We start from the raw sequence: 20,428 nt of genomic DNA on the forward strand, positions 1-20,428 counted from the left end.
TGAGGAGGGCACATTCTGCATGGAGCACTGGGTGTTATGCACAAACAATGAATCATGGAACACTTCATCTAAAACTAATGATGTAATGTATGGGGATTAACATAAGAATAAAAAAATAAATAAAATAAAATAAAAAGTGCAATGGGGGCACCTGGGTATCTCAATCAGTTAAGCATCTGACTCTTGATTTCAGCTCAAGTCATGATCTCAGGCTCGTGAGATCGAGCCCCACATCACGCTCTGTGCTGGGCATGGAGCCTGCTTGAGATTCTCTCTGTCCTTTTCCTTCTGCCCTTCCCCCCTTCTCTCTCTAAAAAACAAATTAAAATTAAAAATTAAAAAAATTAAAAAGGCAATGGATTCATATAAACGGGAATACAAATTTTATCATCTGGGTGAACTATTTGCTATTTCACCACATGATATATAAATAAAAAGATGCTAATAGTGTTCTTATTAGTACTCGCATAATGTAAAAGTTGGCACCAATGATTTGCATCTTGGTTCTTTTATTTACTTATTTTTTTAGTTAGATAAATGTACTTTTTAAAAAAAATTATTTACTTATTTATTTTTTTTTGATGTCATGTTCCATGATTCATTGTTTGCATATAACACCCAATGCATCTTTGTTCTTTTAAAAGATATTTGATTGTGACCACCAACAGTTTCAGCTTGCTGTGTTTATGAGTCTTATATTTTGTGAGTGTCTTAACCTTTAAAAAATTATTACCTTTCAACTTCTACCTTGGAATCTATTTTTTATATTGGGATGTATTCCACATTTGGCAAAACATTTTAAATAATCTTTATCAAAAGTTTACACATTATTTTTAGAATATGGCTTGAGAAAATCTACATTTGCTGACAAGACAACATTCTTCTCAATATTTTCACCATTTGCAATACCAAATGCAACAGTTAAACGTGATTATGATTTTGCTTATTTTCACTTCATTATTCTTTTTTCTCTTACTGATATAAAAATTCATTTCTAAAGGGCAATATAAGCTGGTTTTATTGACGTAGTACAAACATTTGAAAAATGTTGTCTTTGACATTATTTTTCCATAACTGAAATTTATCAAGAACTCTCATTAATTTTGCCGACTACAGTTAAATATCTCCTGGACTTAGCAATTAGTTGTGGATTAGGTAAATATAAAATTAAATGTACAAGATTAACCTTCCCATTGAGGTGATGATCAAATCTCTAGGAAAGAAAAGATAGAATAATCTCACTGTGGACATGTGCTTTTCTTATGCATTATCTTTGTCTTACATGATTCTTTATAAACATCTGCAGTATTTTTTGCAAAATACACAGATCTGTCTAGAGTTCCATATGATTCATTCTTATATTTTCTATTCTATTAATTTTACAAAATGGTGGTTGTGACTCATCACCAAGGGGTTGCAACCAACAGGCTACACTTTACTCATTAAACTACTTAGTAGAGTCTACTCATTAACCTGCACTAGGGTAATTGTTCAGTCATGTGGAGAAATGGATCCCTCATTCACACCCTAAACCTGAGTTGATTTCAAGTGGTTTAAAGAAATAAATGTGAAAAGCAAAGTGTTTTTTAGAAAAAAGTTATGAAGAATAATATATTACTTCTGGGTAGGGAAAGATCTATTAAAAAGTCCATAAAAATAATAAGACATGGAAGAAAATATTGATGAATTCAGTTATATTAAAATTCAAAACTTCAGTTCAGCAAAGAGCAGTATAAAACAGAAAAGTCACAGATGAAAAGGAGATACTTTGATGCATATTACCAATAAAGAATTTTTTTCCAGAATAGTAAACATAAAAATTTATACAATTAATACATAAAAGACAAGGAACCCAACTGCAAATGGGGAAAAATATATGAACAGGTAAGTTACAGATGCGAACACCCAAGTGAGTCGTAACCTACAAAAAATGATTATTGGCTATCAGGTAAATGTAAGTGAAAATGATAATGAAATACAATTTTATACTCATAAGATTAGAATTTTTTTAAATTTGAAATTCCAAATGCTGGCCATGATGTGCAGTGGTGGGAACTCAAGCACTCCCAATGGTTTAGCCCATAGGTATAACGCATCTGGAGCAGAATGTGCTGATATCTAGATTATAAGGAAGTCACCCTCTTGATGCAGCAATTGTAGAGATAAATATGTATATAAAATCTAGAAATATTTTTGTGCTTGAGTACATGAAGAAATGGGGACATTGTTTCCAACTGCAATAAAATCAAAAAATAATTAAATTACAAGAATGGATAAATAAATTGTGGTATATCCATACAACGCAAGACTATCCAGCAAGGAAAGTGAGCACCTAGAGATCTAAATGCCAACTTGTATAAATCTCACAAACACAACAATGAACAAAAATGTTCAAGTTGTGTATATATATATATATATATATATAATGCCGCTTATATTGAGTTTAGAACCATGGAACAGAATGCCATATCTTGGTTAAAAAGAATACATGTGTTTTAAAGGATTATAGGAAGGTATGAAATATGAAACATCAAATCCAGAATAATAGTGATCCCTAAGGAAAAACAGAGAAGCTCTCCATCATGTTGGTAATGCTCTATTTCTAAAACTGGGAAATGCTACACAAATTGCATCATATTCTTATTTGTATGTTTTGTATATATTAAATTTCAATTATTTATTCAAAAATAAATTTAAAAAATAAAAATAGATGATAACCTGGATGTGTGTTGTAGTGAGAACAAAAAATAGGAAGAAGTAGTGACATTTTCGAAGACAGAAACATCAGGCTTTTTTAGACTGCATGCACAAAATTACTTACGTGGAAGGATTAATAATAAAGCCATAGTTTCTAGCATAAAATAAAACACAAAATAATTGCTTGATGCAAAAGTTGATAGAAATGTTACAATCCCTTGAAGTCCATGGATTTCACAACATTATAATTCTTCATATCAACTTATTCATAAAGCACTCCTTATTTTTAAATGGTTTTAAATTTTTGTGGGTGTTTTTTTTAAAGAGAGAATGTGGGGCAGGGGGCAGAGGGAGAGAGAGAATCTCAAGCAGGCTCCACGCTCAGCAGGAGCCTGATGCAGGGTTCAATATCAGGACCCAGAGATCAAGACCTGAGCCAAAATCAACAGTCGGACGCTTAACTGACTGAGCCACGCAGACACCCCATTCATAGTCTAAATTGTAAGGAGGGTTAAGAGAAAACAAGAGAAAGCAGGCAACACTGAGCAAGTGAACGGGACTTGGGTTCTCTTTCCTGTCACAGGGATGGAAGTCTGAGGTCTCTGGAATATTCTCCAGAGGATATGCCCCTCACCCCTTCTATAAGCCATGGACGGGAGCACCAGACGTATCAGTGAGAGATCTGTGATAGTGAAAAATTTACTGATGAGAACACAGGGGGATAAAACTTACAAAGTAACTGGCTTGACCGGTGTCAAGAAAGATCTTGTTTGAAATCTGTCCCAGAGTCCACCAACCATCTAAAATCAGCAACAAAATGAATGACATATTTAATGAGCAAATCACATCATGTCTTGTCTATAAGCTCCTGTGCTCTTAACCATCCCCACCACATCATAGGCAAGCCCCAGGCTCCCAATGGAAAGCACTCTCCAAACCTGCTTAGCAACAGAGGGCTTTGCCCCAGAGCCCCTCCTGGTCTCTGCTCTGCCCTCAGACCCTTAGTTTCCATTAGCTTTCACACAGCTGGAATCTGCCTCATCATCTACGTCCTATAGACTGAAGCCCTGTGAAAGGTCTGATTTTGGTTTTCATCTCAGAACCTGTGGTCACTTGGCTCTGTTTTTGTCCACCTTCTGCAGCCCCAGGCTGGTTGGTCTCCCCTTTCCAGCCCCATCCAGACCCTGAGCTTTGAACTTCATCTTGCCAGGAAGGACTTTGGGTTCTGGCATAATTAGATGCCAAAGCATATGTTTAAAAATGATATAAAAATATTTTCAAAAGATATAATTTTCAAAAGATATAAAAATATTTTTAAGTAGTTGAGAGATCCTTAAAAACAGCTGTAAGAATCCAGGCACATTTTCTGTCCTCCGACTTAGTTTAGTTTCTATGGGCAAATCCTGTGCCAAGACTTTATATTATAGCCACATTGTTTCTCTCTTGCTGCCATTTTGCTCTGTAAAAGCTGACAAAGATTTTCAAAATAATGTGGGCTTCTTACCCTGTGGTTCTGAACCTCTTAGGAGTCCGTATTTAGCACCATATTTATATATAATCATTTTCCTCTTTAGTGCTATGTGTTTTACATAGGAAAGAGCTTTGTTATGAGAGGTGGTCCCTGGGCTTGTCAGACTTCCAAGGGATGAGGAACAGAGCAAAAGGATGAGAGATTCAATGCAAGTAGGAGGCGCTTTGCAAGCACAGAGCCAGGATTGGGAGGGCAATAGTGAGGTCCCACATTAAGACCCAAAGGATTCATGGGACTTAGCCTGGAAAAAATGGAATGCCAAAGGGAGTGGAATACTGTTTGTTCAGAGGATGGGGTTTGAGGAGCAAGAGGAACAGGAAGGCAAGGATCAGGCTGAGGAGGGGTCATGGGCAAATAATAGGACGGGGGACATGTCCTGTCAAAGAGCATGGATTTCACTTCCTCAAAAATGAAGGGTTTTAATCAGAGGAGTGATATGAAGCGATTCACACTTTAGGAAAAGTACCCTGGCTGTGGTGTGGATACAATAATGCACGTGCTGAATTCTTGATGTTTGGAAATGAACACAGAGGGGCGCCTGGGAGGCTCAGTCGGTTAAGTGTCCAACTCTTGATTTTGGCTCTGGTCATGATCTCAGGGTCGTGAGATCGAGCCCCATGTCAGGCAGGCTCTATGCTGAGCGAAGACCTGCTTAAGATTCTCTCTCTCCCTCTGCCCCTCCCTGCCCTCTCTCTCTTAATAAAATAAAATAAAATAAAATAAAATAAAATAAAATAAAATAAAATAAATATGAAAACATACATCTCTGGAGACAACCAACTATGCTTTGTTTTGCTAGAAATAAGAGCTCTCTGATTCATGGGTTTTCCCATTCTGTCTCAGAGTGCAGAGGTTAGGTTCAATTTCAAGAACTGTTCTCAACACAGGTTCTCTGATGGAATCATAATTATTTCTCCATCCCTCAGTCCTCCTTGTGCAGTTTTAAAATAAACACAGTCATTGCAAAGGACTTTTGAGACAGAGGTAGTCTTTAAATAAAATTTTAAAAAGTGCAATACAGGTAACATTGAAGATTTGAGGTTATTGATGACTTTTTTGATTATGGCACTTTCTAGTCCATAAATGTATATATTTACATGTTCTTTCCGTGTTTCTTACAATAAAATGAATATTCAAGTTTTGGGCTTCAGTTTAGAAATAAATGCACTGTTGCAAAAATGCAACGTTATATATGGGAAAAGGCATTATGCACATGTAATTGAGGTCCCTAATCACTGACCTGGGTTATTGATGGGGCCCCTTCATATCTTTTCAGTGTAAAACACTGTGAAATCAGGTCAGCAGCTTTTTCCACTGTTGTTTCTTCTGGGTCGGGTTTCGGTGGTAGCATCTTGTCCCAAGGAACAACTTCATAAGCTCTGTGAAATTATTAAATAAGGACATAGTAGGAAAAATACATATTCAAATGGTATGAGTCCTAGCAGTATCATACACTGTGGCAGGCAGAATTCGATGGTGTCCCCCATGACTCCTGCCCCCTGGTGTACATGTCATATATAACCACCTCCCCTCTGGTATGGGCAGAGCGAATGAGTATGACAAGATACCACTCCTGTGATACTTTGTATGTCAACTTTATATGGCCAAGGGATTGTGCCTATATATTCAAGGTCCCTAATCAGTTGAATTTGAGTTAATCAAAAGGTGGATTCTCCTAAGTAGGTCTGACCCAAACAGGTGAGCCCTAAAAAGAGATAAACATACAGTAGACACTTTGCAGCTGTCCTTAAAGAAACACCTCATGAGGGGTGCCTGGGTGGCTCAGTCGGTTAAACGTCCAATTCTTGATTTCGGCTCAGCTCGTGATCCCAGGGTCCTGGAATCGAGCCCCACGTTGGGCTCCGCACTCAGCAGGGAGTTTGCTTCTCCCTCTCCCTCTGCCCCTCCCCTTGTTCATGCTCTCTTTCTCTCAAATAAATAAGTAAAATCTTAAAAAAGAAAGAAAGAAAGAAAAGGAAAGAAAAGGAAACACCGCATGAGCCCCCCAGCTTTAATGAACTGAATTCTGCCGCGAATCCGATTGCTCCTGGAGGACAAGGACCCAGCCCCAGCTGACACTCTGATTCCAGCCTGAGAAACTCTGAGTATTGAACCCAATTGGGGCACACCTGGACTTCTGACTGCAGTCATGTGGTTTAAAGCTGATAATTTGTGGTCATCTGTTGCATGGCAGTAGAAAATCAATGCATTTAATTATATGCATCTTACAGTTCACACACAAAAAAATGCATTTGACCTTCACAGCAGGGCAGAAAGACCATTCTTTAACTTACAAATAAACAAACTCTGGCTTAGAGAATGAAATTTGTTTGCTTAAGGTTGCTCAGCTACTGGTGGTCGAAGTCAGGATGCTGATGCAGATTCTCAGCCCCTGAAGAGTGAGCCACATTCCCACTGCCCCACACCGATGATCCTGATTATCAAAGTCTGGACCGTGGTACCAGGAGTCCAGCCATCTTAGCAAAAGCAAGCGTTATACACACAGGATTCGGATCTAAAGGTACCATCTTGGATTTCAAGTTTTGAAAGTTTTATTGTTTTAGACAGACACACATGACAGATACAGCTAAACAGACTCCAGTTTGATTCTGAAGGAAAACCAAAGAGCCCTCATTCCCGTGGTGACATCCGGACAGGATAGATGGATAGATGGCCATCCCCGGTGTCCAGCATCCTGCCCCTACCCTGCCCAGCCTTGGTGCAAAAGCTGAACGCTCCGTCCCACCCTGTCAGCCAGCCTTCTCCTTCCAAATAATTCCACTCCTCTCAGTTGGCAATTACCAGTGATCCTCATTCCCTCAACAAATATCTATTCAGCGATTACTGTATTTCAAGCACTGTGCTCGGGGCTTGGGATAAAAGCCTGGATAAGAAACAACATAAACATTTTATTTACCATATAGGACTGATGTGATGATTCATTAAATTAATATTTGTGAAATTAAACACCATGGTGATGTCTCCACAGTGTGTTCACTGTTGTGTATATGTTTTCAACTCACTCACTCTGAAATTACCGTGGCCTAAAGAAAAGCTAACTCTTATGAAATACTTTCAATTGTAGCGAAAGCTTAAACGGTTCATTTGTCTCTCTCTTATTTTAAATGATTTTATTTATTTGTCACAGAGAGAGATGAGCACAAGCAGGGGGAGCGGCAGAGGAAGAGGGAGAAGCAGGCTCCCGCTGAGCAAGGACTAGATCCTAGGACCTTGGGATTATGACCTGAGCCACAGGCAGATGCTTAACAGACTGAGTCACCCAGGGGGTCCCTAAAATGGTGCATTTTTCAGACAGAATATCTGAATGGTATTGTCGTAAGAAATTCACCTGAGTTGAATTAAATTTTGCAAGATGCATCTCTGTTTGAGCCTCTGATGCATTTCACTAATATTTTATGGAATTTTCCATACAGGTTTCACAAGATTTTTTTCCCCTATGAAAACTTTTATATGCTGTGTTTTAAATAAGACTATCGAATAGTATGATTTCATACTTTGTATTGTCAAAAGTCCTTATATTCTGAGCAAAGCATCATGAATTTAGCCAAATCAGTAACTTTTTCCAAGATGACCACTGGAATTTTTTCTGAGAGACACCAAGATAAGAATACGATAGGGAATGAAATAAAAACCAGAGAGGAAATTATAGGCCATTTCGTTAAAATTCTTCATTTTTAAGATGAGAAAGGTGAGAATTGGGTGTCTCACTACCCGCCCCCAGACTGCAGATGCTTTCCATAGAGCTCTTTTCTCAACTTGCTCTAAGACTCTGAAACACAGCTCCATACCATGTCTTTCTTTCTTTCCTTCTTTCTTTCTTTCTTTCTTTCTTTCTTTCTTTCTTTCTTTCTTTCTTTCTTTCTTTCTTTTTCTTTCTTTCTTTCTTTCTTTTTTAATGTAAATGAAGTTTATTTTGCTTTTTAAGTAGTGCTCTTAAAGCATTGCAGCTTGGTAAATAGTGTAAATTAGTACTTGTTTTTTCATGAGTTGCTAAAAAGATGCAGCCTATTCTAAAGGGATAAATATTTTCACCACTTCACTTGGAGTTAATGAAGGCTCACACATGAACAACACTCTTCCTAAGGAAAACAAGAAGCTGTTGCCAACACACCAACGAAAAGAACTGTGTAAAAATGATTGTCGCTATACTTTTCCAGTTGTTTTACAAGGAGGAGATAAGGCACACGATCTTGCTACAAACTTGCCATCCAGACTTGTAATACTTGTGGTCTATGCAGAGGGTTCTGTCCAAGGGACGTGAACTTCAGACAACGGGGCACTGTAACCCTAATAATGCATTTGGTTGACTGGTTATCTTTTCTTCTGAAATATGGGTTAGAACGAAAATAATTCCTCATTAAAAATTGACATTGTTTACAGAAAAAAGGCTGTATGATTTTGCATCAGAATCTCCAAGTATATGTTGAAATAGAATTTGCCTCCTCCCCCATCTCAGGCACAAAATGGGCAAGAAGTACAATTCTTTAAAATGCCTTAATTTGGGGCACCTGCGTGGCTCAGTCGTTAAGGGTCTGCCTTCTGCTCAGGTCATGATCCCAGGGTCCTGGGACCGAGCCCCTGTGTTGGGCTCCCTGCTCAGTGGGGAGTCTGTTTCTCCCTCTCCCTCTGCCCTCCTCCCTGCTTGTGCTCTCTCTCTCAAATAAATAAACAACATCTTTTTAAAAATTCCTCAATTTTCAACTTCCTGAAAACTAAATACAGATGATTGAAACCAAAGCTTACAGAATGGCAGGATATTTCACAGAACATTTCTTATGCACAAAACACATAAAGGGCTACTAAGTGACATTTTCATTAACAAATTGGCATCATTTAGGTCAACAAGTATCCCAATGCTGATTTCTTCTGCTAAGGAGACTTGCAGAGAAAAAGGGAGAGAAAGAGAAAAGAGAGAGAGAGAAAGCATGACTTCTGATTTTAATCACACATTTCACATATATTCTTTATATTTTTATAAACCTTCTGGGAAAATATCTACTCCTAAGTATATTTCATGAAACTGGTGGTGGGTGAGGCTGAAACGTGAGGCACATCTGCTGGGTTCAGCCCCTGGGGAAGGAAGGACTTTGGAGGGAATGAAGTGCTTTGCAGCACCCACACACATTGTCAGGTCCCTGTGCTCACGGCAGCCACCCCCGGACCCCTGCTTCTCCACTCTCTGTGTTTCTGCTGACTTCAAAGCCCACTGGGCAACTGCAATCATCTCTTCTCGGGGTTGACTGTCCTTGACCGTTTGCACAGTTTCACTGCCTCCTCCCCGAACACCCTTAACGTGTGTCTGCCAATTCACACTTGTTGCTAAGCCATGACCCCTGCACTTAATTTCTCTAGCCGCTCTTCCAAACCCCAGACCCATACACCCTGTCACCTACTTGACGTAGCCACGTGGATATCTAATGAACATCTTTATATTCAGCAGGTCTAAAATGGACTTCTGACCTTTCCCTCCAAACCCACTCCCCTGTGTCAAAGTAATGGCAACCTCAGGCCATCTGGCTGCTTAGCCCAAACCCTTGGATTGTCCTTGACTCCTATTTCCTTGAGATTCATTACCTGCAAACTGGAAATTGTGTTGGCTCTACTTTCAAAATATATCCAGAAGCCAACGGTGGCTGACACCTTCCTACCAGCCTCCCCCAAACCGTCCTTACCTGACCTCTATAGACGCCAGTGGTACCCTGGCCTCCCCCTTCTGCCTCATCTGGTTGTCTGGGAACACAGAGGCCACCACGTTACTTTCTGCGAGTCTGATCTTGCCACTTCTCTGCTAAACCTTCACTTCCCTCAGAGAAAAAGCCCTGGTGTTTACAGTTGCTTAAAGTGCCCCTGGACGTCTGGTTCCAGACACTCCCTGCTTTTTCCCATCTTCTCTTCCTAATTCCCCTCTTGTACTCTGCTCTAGATACCCTGGCCCGGGTGCACCCCTGACTCCATGCACATTTCTGACACAGGTCTCTGCATGGTTCTGCATTCCCTCTGCCTGGAAAATGGTCACTCCAGAGATCTGCAATCACTTCCCTATGCCTTCTGAGCTTCTCTCAAATCCCATCACTAAGGAGGACCCCCCCGCAGACCTCCTTCACTACTGAAACCTCCTACCCTTACACAGGACACCCTTGATGCTCTTATCCTGTTCCATCTTTTTTATGTTTCCATAGACTCATTACCTTCTAAGATATGAGCTATTTACGTGTTACGTTTGTGCTTATCGTCCATCTCCCTTTAGAATGAGAGCTCTTCGAGAACAGAGATCTTTGTCTGCCTTATTCCCTGATGAACCTCATAGCCTAGGGCACAGACACACAGCAAGAGTTGAAGATGGTTTTTGACTGAGTAAATGAACTCCTTCAGGCTTTCTCTGCTTTGGTTTTCTGTGATGCTATACTCTTATCTTCTCCTCTCTCTAACCATTTCCTTTCTGCTTTGGTTTTATTCTTCTATTAAACATAGATTTTCTTTAAGACTCTCCCTTGACCTCTTTATTTTAGCCATCAACATGAGCGAGTAAGTATCTGCATCTGATGCTCTCTGAATGACTCATTGAAGCCAGGACACTGTGGATACAAAGGGGATGTGTCATGAAAGATGACACAAATACTTTATTTTTTTAGTTTATTTTTTTTATTTTTTAAAAGACTTATTTATTTATTTATTTATGTGGAGGGGGAGGGGCAGAGGGAGAAAAGGGAGACGGAGAGGGAGAATCTCAAGCAGACTCCCCGCTGAGTGCAGAGCTACACATGGGGCTCAATCTCAGGACCCTGAGATCATGACTTGAGCTGAAATCAAGAGTCGGCTGCTTAACCGACTGAGCCACCCAGGCGCCCCTAGAAGTACATTTTTAAATCAAAGTTCTATTGGGAAAAATGCTTACTTTTGAGTCGAGGACTTGTAAAATGAGTCCTTTGCACTGTATTTTCCATTTGGTTGTAAAAGCGGTTCTCCATCCTCCTAGAAGGTGTGAATAATAAATTAAAGGAGATCAGATAACATGGGAAGTGCTCATGCTTTCTACGCATGTGGTTTCTTGTTTTCTCTGTCCCTACTTTTCTCCTGTCATAGCACCCCATGGGTGGACCAGGTTTAACACTCCCCTACTTCCCTCAGTTGTCTTGAAAATTTACATTCTCTGTATAATCTCCCAGTGATTAAGTTAAAATTGACAAAATGTATATTCAAGTTAACAGAAAATCAATTCTTTAGGAGAAAGCTCTTGAATTTTAAATGTTGGCAAATGATGTTTTCAGCACCATGCAATTCAAACATCTTAAAATGTCTTGTCTCTCTTGTCTTCTAATGATAGAAGGACATTAGCTCTGCAATATTTCCCCCTTCCTATCTTTCATCTTATTTCATTAAAATGACTTATTATTATAACTGTTGTCAGGGACTATTTATTTAAAATTTCCACAATATTTTATCAGTGGTTCTTTGCCTGCTTTTACTTCTTGTATTCTATTTGGTTTTTGTTTTGTTTTAACCCTGTATTCCTGGTTCCATTCTCTTTGGCTGAAGTTCTATTTTCAGTCATTCTTTCAAGGATATGAGCTTATTCTAGCTCAGTTTTTTAACTAACTCATCCTCACCTTTCACCACTGTTCCAGATGAATTTAGAATTCTAATTTAATGGTTATGTTTATTTAGTAATCCAAATACATTTCATTGACCTCTGGTCTGTTATCGTTACTTTGAAAGTACACAGATGATGATGGTCTGCAGGTATTCTGTGTCCCCCCATCCTCATCCTCTGGTAATATTTAGGATATTTGTCTTGGTTTTCCCATGAAGAAAATTTGTTTAGGAGAAGATCTATTTTTTTCATCTGGCTTAAGATGTGTTATGTTTCTCTAATCTGAGAATGCCTAACTTTCACCAATTTGGACAATTCTCCATTGTCCTCTTTACTGTCAGTGGATTCACTTTATTCTCTTATGAAGTGCCCATAGACAAATACTAGACTTTCTTGTTCTGTCCACTTAGTGTCCTAACTTTTGCATCTCTTCATCCTTAACTTCCATTGTACCGCTATGCACTTTCCAGTTCATACTTCCTTCTTCCCCTGGTTCTAGTCTCTGTTTAAACCTGGTTGTTACATATTTTTTAATTTCACCAAGGCTACATCTAGTGAAATCATTGTAATGGTTCTGTTAGTAGGATGAATTATATATATATATATATTTTTTATTTAGAAGTGTTTAGAAGTGTTTTTAGGGGCGCCTAAATTTCCTGTCTTGTGATTATGAATATATTCTCCATTATGTCACTGAGCACAGTTACAACAGCTGTATTAAAATCCCTGTCTGATAATTCTAGCATCTAGCATGTTCCCATGTGAGCTTATCCCATTTTCCATGGTCTTTGTGTGTTGAGTAATTTTGGATTGTATGTTGGACGTGGTACATTTTATGTTGAGGAGACTCTGGATTCTGCATTATTCCTGACTGTATTTTGGATAATAGTCGGATCTTAGATCAGTACCTTGTTTGCCTTTGATAGAACTGCTTAGAGTCTGTTTTGAGCAAAGACAGTCCAGGGATCAGGCAAAGACTTGGGATGAGTTCATACGTGGCACTATTGCTCCCTCCCCAGCTGCCTCCCGTTTGGGTTTCTTTCCTTTAATTCTTGGGTCATGCTCCATTCTTTCACCTCTTTAGGTCAGAAAGACAGAGATTTCTATTGAAATTTTAACCACTCCAGTTTCCTGAATGTAGCCAACCTTCAGGCCACAAGGGGAAAATCACCCCGAGTTCATCCTCTAAGTTTCAACTCTGAAATTTGCCTGATTTTGTTCGATCACCAGAGGTCTTGACCCGATGGATTTGTATTTCGTCAGAGTCTGGGGTTGTTACTGGTGGGAGGGTTAGGCTATTAGGAGCTTACTCTGCCACAGAGGACACAAAAATGTTTAATGATTTTTTTAAGATAAATAATTGATTTTAAAGAATCTGATTTGTTTCCTTTTCACATCTGCCTGTTCTTCTCCATAAGTCCTGTTCTTTCCTTAGAAATTTAATTTCTTGAAAATTAATGTATATTCAGATGGTTCTATTATCTGAGGCTCCTTGGGAGAGATGTCCCCCTTCTGTTGTGCCCACTGATATCCTCTCACAAGCAACCCTTTTCACATGCAGAGTATGATTTTGATGGTGGTTTCATCTAGGGAGCGCTATTTTCTTTGGAATGCTGCCTGTCAGTGCCACTTTGTGGAAGTGTTCCCTCAGAGTATTGCTTATTGTTTCTGGGTACAAAAGATTTTCTTCTTTTTTTTTTAATTTTAGGATGTGGTATTCCCACACTACATGTGTACTAAGAAATCATGATCCATGTATCCACATGGTACAGACCAGAGTTTCTGTTTCCTCGTGGATAATATATTGTATTTTCCAATTTATTGTCTTGGTCAGGTGGCCAACTTCCCTCCCATGTGTAAAGATTTATTCAAATTTCTACTCATTGCTGAGATAGCCCTTTGTGGTACCTGAATTTACACAGAAAACTCAATTCCAAATAACCACCATGAGATTTCAGACTCCCGTTCCTATGTAGGTATTAAAATCCTGGCCCATGTACTCTTTGGCTTCAGCCAAATCCAGTTTCATTCCCCATTTCTACAGTAAAAGAAGCCCATTTTTATTTGGACCCATGACCTTAGATTAAAGATAACTATTTCACAATTCCTTTGCAGCTAGTGCAATATTGAGTTCTGCCAACATCATTTAAAGTGCTGTGTGCATTTTCTGGAACAAGTCCTTAAAAGGGGGAGGATATCTGTCTTTGATTTTGCTTCTATCCTTCTATCCTGATGCCCAACAGAATGACCTTTGGATTGTTAGGTAAAAGAGAAACTTCCATAGTGTCCCAACCACAGCATATTTGGGTCTCTGTTACCCAAAGCTATACCCATGAAAAACGTAATTTAAGTTGTACATCTATTTTTAGAACTGATTTTCTCTTCCTTTCTGGAAACTGGATCTTCCTCTCTCTTCTCTTGCCTTTGAGCTCAGCTAAGTATTGATTTTAAAATACATGTAGCATTTCAGTATATCTGTAGCATCTCAGTGTATCTGACGTGATAGAGAGGATTTGTGGAAAAAGCTCATTCTTTGACAATTCTGAAAGAAATCTTCTTAATCCTGAATTCTAGAATTAGGACATTTACATATAGGAAAAGGTATAGCTATTTACTGTACAATTTAATCAATCAGTTTGACTTAAATTAGAAACTCATATAACCAATATCTCAGTCAAAATACAGAATATTTTTGCCATCTCCCCAAATACTTCATTTCTACTTTCAGTCAATCTTTACTCCCCATAGGCAGCCACTATTCTATTTTCTATTACTAAAACTTAGTTTTGCCTGCCCTGATCTTCATGTAATTGGAATCAGGAGGTATGTATTTTTTTGAGCCTGGCTTTTTTGCTTACTAATATTGTCTTTTAAAAAAAGATTTATTTATTTATTGGGAGGGGAGGAGTAGAGGGAGAGGGACAGAGAAAATCTCAAGCAAACTCCCTGCTCAGTGCAGAGCTTGTCGCCGGGCTCTATCTCATGACCCTGAGATCATGACCTGAGCTGAAACCAAGAATTGGATGCTTAACTGACTGAGCCACCCACATGCCCCTTAATGTTGGCTTTTAATATTATCGAAATTCTCCCATGTTCTGGTCTATATCTTCCGTGTTCTGGTTTATTCTTTTTTATTGAATACTATTCCGTTCTATGATCTGTTAATCCATTTTCCTTTCTATTGATTTTTTGTGTACATATTAATTAAGCTGCTACAAGCATTCCTGCACAAGTCTTTTTGTGGACACATACTTTGATTTTATTGGGCAAATACTTAAAAATAATATTACTGGGTCATGGTATAGATGTGTCACTTTATAAGATACGCCAAAGGTAAGAGAAGTCCAGTTGCTCTCTGTCCTCACCAACATATGATGTTGTCAAGCATCTTCTTCTTTTCTTTGAAAAAAAGAATTATTTCAAATTATACACACATTAAAAAAAGACTGAGGCAAAGAATTGCTTATTTGCTCTCTTTTTACATCATACTATCTCCTTGATGGTTTTCAAGCATCTTAATTTTAGACATTCTGGTAGGTATTCAATAGTATTCCATTTTGGTTTTTATTTGCACTTCCCTCACAACTAAAAATGTTGAACACCTTTTCATGTGCCTATTGGACATTTATATATCTTCTTTTGTGAAACATTTATTTCAGTCTTGAGGATCTTAAAAATCTTTTTGTTATCAGGTTGTGGGAATTCTTTATATATCTTAGCTCACAGACCTTTCACAGATATTGCAAGCATTTTCTTCCAGTTTGTGGCTCACATTTTTATTTTCTTAACAGTGGTCCAAAGAGCAAAAGACTTTAATGTTAACAGAAGGAATTTTTTTCTAGACATACTGATTTTGACGTCCTCTGTAAGAAATCTCTGCCAACCAACGTTGCAGATATTTTATCTTGTATTTTGTTTTAGAAGCTTCTTCTTGCTAGCTTTTCAGTTTAGGTCGATGACCAGCACAAAGTAATTTTTGTGATGGGATGAGAAAGGGACAAAGACTCCTCTTCCACATAGATGTCCAGCTGTTCAGAGACTATTTGTTGAAAATACTGTGTGTAAGCCATTGAACCGTCTTGTTACTTTTGTGTAAAAACAGTTTATTTCTGGACTCTCAATTCTATTCAGTTGATTTCTCTGTTATTACACCAAAACAATACTGTCTTCATGCAGCATTACTGCGGGTCTTCAAATCAGGTAGAATAAGTTTCCTACTGCACTATTTTTTTCAAGATGTAAATTAATGTAAATTTCAGAGACAAAAGCAACTTTGCACAAAAAAAGCACAGAAGAATTCTGTTAGGGAAAGCACTGCAACTGTTTGGAGCTTAATTTGAATATTGGTATCTTAAAAAATACTGATTTTTCCACTCCATGAAAATAACGTATATCTGAATTTATTTAGATCTTCTTTTATTTGTCTCAGCATTTTGAGGTAGTTTTTAGTGCAGAGTTTTGAATGTCTTTTACTAAATTTTTCCCTAGTATTATAGTTTTAAAAATGTTATTGTAGTGGTATTTTTATAATCTTACTTTCCAATTTCTAGACACTAGAAAAAAGTTATTTTTTTTGTATTTTGGCCAATCATTGACTGAGATAATAATTTATATATATATTAAAATTCTGTTAATAAAGTAAATCGCACTCATTGATTTCTGAATGCTAAGCCAACCTTGCAATCCTGGGATAATCTCTATTTCATCATGATGTATTATACATTTTATATATTGTCAAATTTAACTTAGTAAAATTTCCTAAGGATTGTTTTGTTTGTAGGCATATTAGACTGTACTTTTTTATTGTAATGTAGTTTATATTTCAGTGACAGAGCTCTATTATCCTCAGTGTATTATTTGGATATGATGATATTATTTGTCCCTTAAATATTTGATCTTATTCCTTAGTAAAACTACCTCGGTCTAGAGTTTTTCTCTATTTTTCCCAATTAAAAGTGTTCTGATAATCAACAAAACTATTTTCATAGATATAGGTCTATTGAGGATTTCTCCTTGTGTCAGTTTTGGTAAGCTGTGTTTTTAAGCCATTTGTTCCTTATATCTAAGTTGTCAACTTCATTGGCATAAAGTTGTTTATAATACCACTTTTTAACAAAAAGTACATTGTACTGAGGTATAGTGTACTTGCAATGAATGTAATCTATTAACTCATACAATATGATGAGATTTTGCAGTTATATACAACCATGAAACCACAATAACAGACAAGATTCAGAGCATTTACATTTTGCTAAAAGATTTCTCATACCCCTTTCCCAGCCACATCTCCCTCTCCTCCAAGGCTAGGGCACCAGGTGATCCATTTTTTGTCAATCTGTATTGGTTTGCATTTTTAGAATTTCATTTAAGTAGAATCAATGGCATGTAATAATTTGCTTCTGACTACTTTCATTCAGTATAATGATTCTGAGTTTCATTCATCTTGTTGCAGGTATCATCAGTTTGGTCTGTTTGATTGCTAACCACTATTCCATTGTATGGATAGGCCACAATCTGTTCACTCTTTCACTTGCACATAAACATTTAGTTGGTTTCTATTTTTAGACTGTTATGAATAAAGCTGTTTTCAATATGTATGTCCAAGTTTTTGCGTGGGCATATATTTAAACTTGTCTTGGGTAAATAGCTAGGAGTGGAATGGCTGGCATTGGTATATGATGACCATCCAAACGGTGTTCAAGAGTTTCCAAACTAGTTGTACCATTTCGTATTCCCAGCAGCGGTGTGCAAGAGTCCCACTGTTCTGTATCTTTGTCACACTTGGAAGCTTCAGTTGTTTTAATTTTAGCCATTGTAAGGATATGTTGTCTTTTAAATTATATTTACTGATAACTCAGCATGTTGAGTATCTTTTCACTGTTTATTTGCCCTTCTTCTATTTTGTGTGTGTGTATGCGTATACATACGTGAGTGTAAAGTGTCCGTTCAGATCTTTTGACCATCTTTCATCTGGTTGTTCATCCTGTTCTCTTTAATTTTAAGATGACTTTATATGTTCTAGATGTATGATTGTGGGTATTTTTCCCATTCTGTTTCATTTTCTTAATGATGTCTTTTAAAAATCCAACTATTTCAAAACGTTTTCTAATCTTAATTTTATGTTGAGGTCTATTATCCATTTCAAGTTAATTTTTTTGTATATGGTAATGTAATAAAAGTTGACTTTTTTCCCCAGAAGGATACCCAGTTGTCTCAGTAATTTATTTTCTTCTCCATTGAAATGTCTTGGCACATTTAAAAAAGAAAATCAGTGGCAACATAGGTAGATGGCTCTGTTTCTGGACTCTACTTTCCATTGCTCCATTTGTTAATCACTTTGCCAATTGGTACTGATTATTGTAACTTTATAGTGAGACTTAAAATCAGGTAGCACAAATCCTCTAACTTTATTCTTTTTATTCAAAATTGTTTTAGCCATTTTAAGTTTTTCATTTCATAGAGATTTTATAATCAGCTTGTAAATTTCCACAAAACAGCTTCTTAGGATCTTGATAGGGTTTGCACTGAATCTACAGATCAACTGGAGAAGCATTAAAATATCAACAAGTCTTCCTGCCCATGAACCTGTTGGTTTTCCATTTATTTATGTCTTTGTTAATTTATTTCACTCAGTAATGTACCAAAGTTCTCAGTGAAAAAAAAATGCATTTTTTTTAAATTAAATCCTATGTAGTTTTTGGTACTATTGTCAATGGAATGTTTTAAACTTTCATTTTCCAGTGTGTTTGCTTCTGATATGTAACATTACAATTGATTTTTGTACATTTACAATGTCCTTGCCTCTGATAAATTCAACGATTACGTCTAACAATTGCTTTGAAGATTTCTGAGGGTTTTTTGCAAATATCACCATGTCAGGAGCACCTACGTGGCATAGTGATTAAGCAGCTGACTCTTGATTTAGGCTCAAGTCCTAACTCAGGGTCATGAGATCAAGCTCCGCCATCAGGCTCCATGCTGAGTGTGGAGTCTGCTTGAGACTCTTTCTCCCTCACCCTTTGCCCCTCCTCCTGCTCATGCTTTCTCGCTCTCTTTCTCTCTTTCAAATAAATACATAAATCTCAAAAAAAAAAAACAAACAAACTAAATATCAGCATGTCATCTCTACACGAGAGGGATTTCATCTTCCTTTCCAAAATTTATGATTTCTATTTCTTTTTCTTGCCTTTCTGCAATAACTTTCCCCTCCACTAAGTGGAAAATGATAGTGGTAATAGCAGGCACTTTTTCCTTTTTTCCTGATATTAAGGAAAAGACATTCGGTCTTTTTTCATTATTTACTTTAGCCTCAGGTTTTTCACAGATGCTCTGTATCAGACTGAGGATGTTCCCTTCCGAGTCTAATTTGCTGAGAGTTTTGTGCATAAATGGCCATTGATTTTCTCCCTTTTGTTAATAATACTCTTGGTCATTTCTGATACTTTGCTTCTCTGTATGTATTTTATAAAGAACTTGCCAAATTCCATAAAAATACAGCTAAGATATTGATTTGGATTGCACTTAAACTACAAAACAACTTAGTAAGAAAATAGGGATGATTTTCCCATCTTACACTTCTATTTCTATTTAACAGGGTTTTCTTGTAGTCAGCATATAGTTGCGTATTGATTTTTTATCCAGCATCAAAATTGCTGACTTTCAATTTCATTGTGTTAAATTGTATTTAATATAATACCTGACATAATTTGGTTTAAATACAGCTTTATTTACTGTTTGTTTCATCTGTTCTTTTGCCTTTTATGTGACTTTCTTTTGTATTATTTGAGATGTTTTTTTTTCTTTTTTAAATTTCATTTTGTCTCCCCCTATTAGCTTATTGCCTATGATTGATTGATTGATTGGCTTCTGTTATTACTGTCACTCTAAGACTTATACATCTTTAATTCTAGGGTTTAAAGTATAATATTACACCACTTCATGAATAGTGTAAAAAATTACAATAGCATATGCCTATTTTCATCCTGACCTCCCATGTACTATTGTTACACAATTTAGTTCTGCATGTGTTATATCCCCAAAATACATTGCTACTATTGTTGGTTTAAAGAGTCAATGATATTTAAAGACTTTCAAAATGAAAAATAGTGTTTTCTATTTACACACATATTTAGCATTTCTCTTGACCTCATTTTCATTCCATTGTATAAACTCAAATTTCCACATACACCATATTCTTTTGACTAAAGAACCTCCTTCAGGTCTGTTGGCAATATATCCCTCAACTTTATTTTCCTGAAAATGTCTACTCTGCCTTTCTTTTTGAAATTTATTAATGCTGCTTTTTTAAAAGAAGATTTATTTATTTATTGAGAGCACAAGCAAGAGAGGGGCAGAGGGAGAGGGAGAGAGAGAATCTCAAGCAGATTCCCTGCTAAGCATGAAGCCTAATGCAGGGCTCAATCTGAAGACCTGGAGATCATGACCTGAGCCAAAACCAAGAGTGGGACGCTTAACCGACTGAGCCACCCACGTGCCCCACTAGTTAATGTATTCTTAATTAACTTTTTTTGATATTTAAAATATGTGTTTCCATATTCTTCTAGCATGCACAGATTCTTTTTTTTTTT

The 20,428-nt window shown here is 37.2% G+C and overlaps 1 protein-coding gene across 1 annotated transcript in view; it reads right to left on the bottom strand.

Annotated features, from left to right (window-relative positions):
- The window catches only part of SPMIP7 (sperm microtubule inner protein 7), a 57,338-nt gene that overhangs the window by 21,669 nt on the left and 15,241 nt on the right, over positions 1 to 20,428 (bottom strand). Inside the window, exons 3-5 of the mRNA XM_081799732.1 lie at positions 11,145 to 11,221; positions 5,469 to 5,607; positions 3,430 to 3,497 (exon numbers count right to left, since the gene is read on the bottom strand). Of these exons, the coding sequence (XP_081655858.1) occupies positions 3,430 to 3,497; positions 5,469 to 5,607; positions 11,145 to 11,221 (284 nt within the window). The remainder of the gene's footprint in view (positions 1 to 3,429; positions 3,498 to 5,468; positions 5,608 to 11,144; positions 11,222 to 20,428) is intronic.

Source organism: Leptonychotes weddellii, chromosome 12, assembly GCF_054177405.1.
Source record: "Leptonychotes weddellii isolate Sample4059 chromosome 12, ASM5417740v2, whole genome shotgun sequence".
Lineage (NCBI taxonomy): Eukaryota > Metazoa > Chordata > Mammalia > Carnivora > Phocidae > Leptonychotes > Leptonychotes weddellii.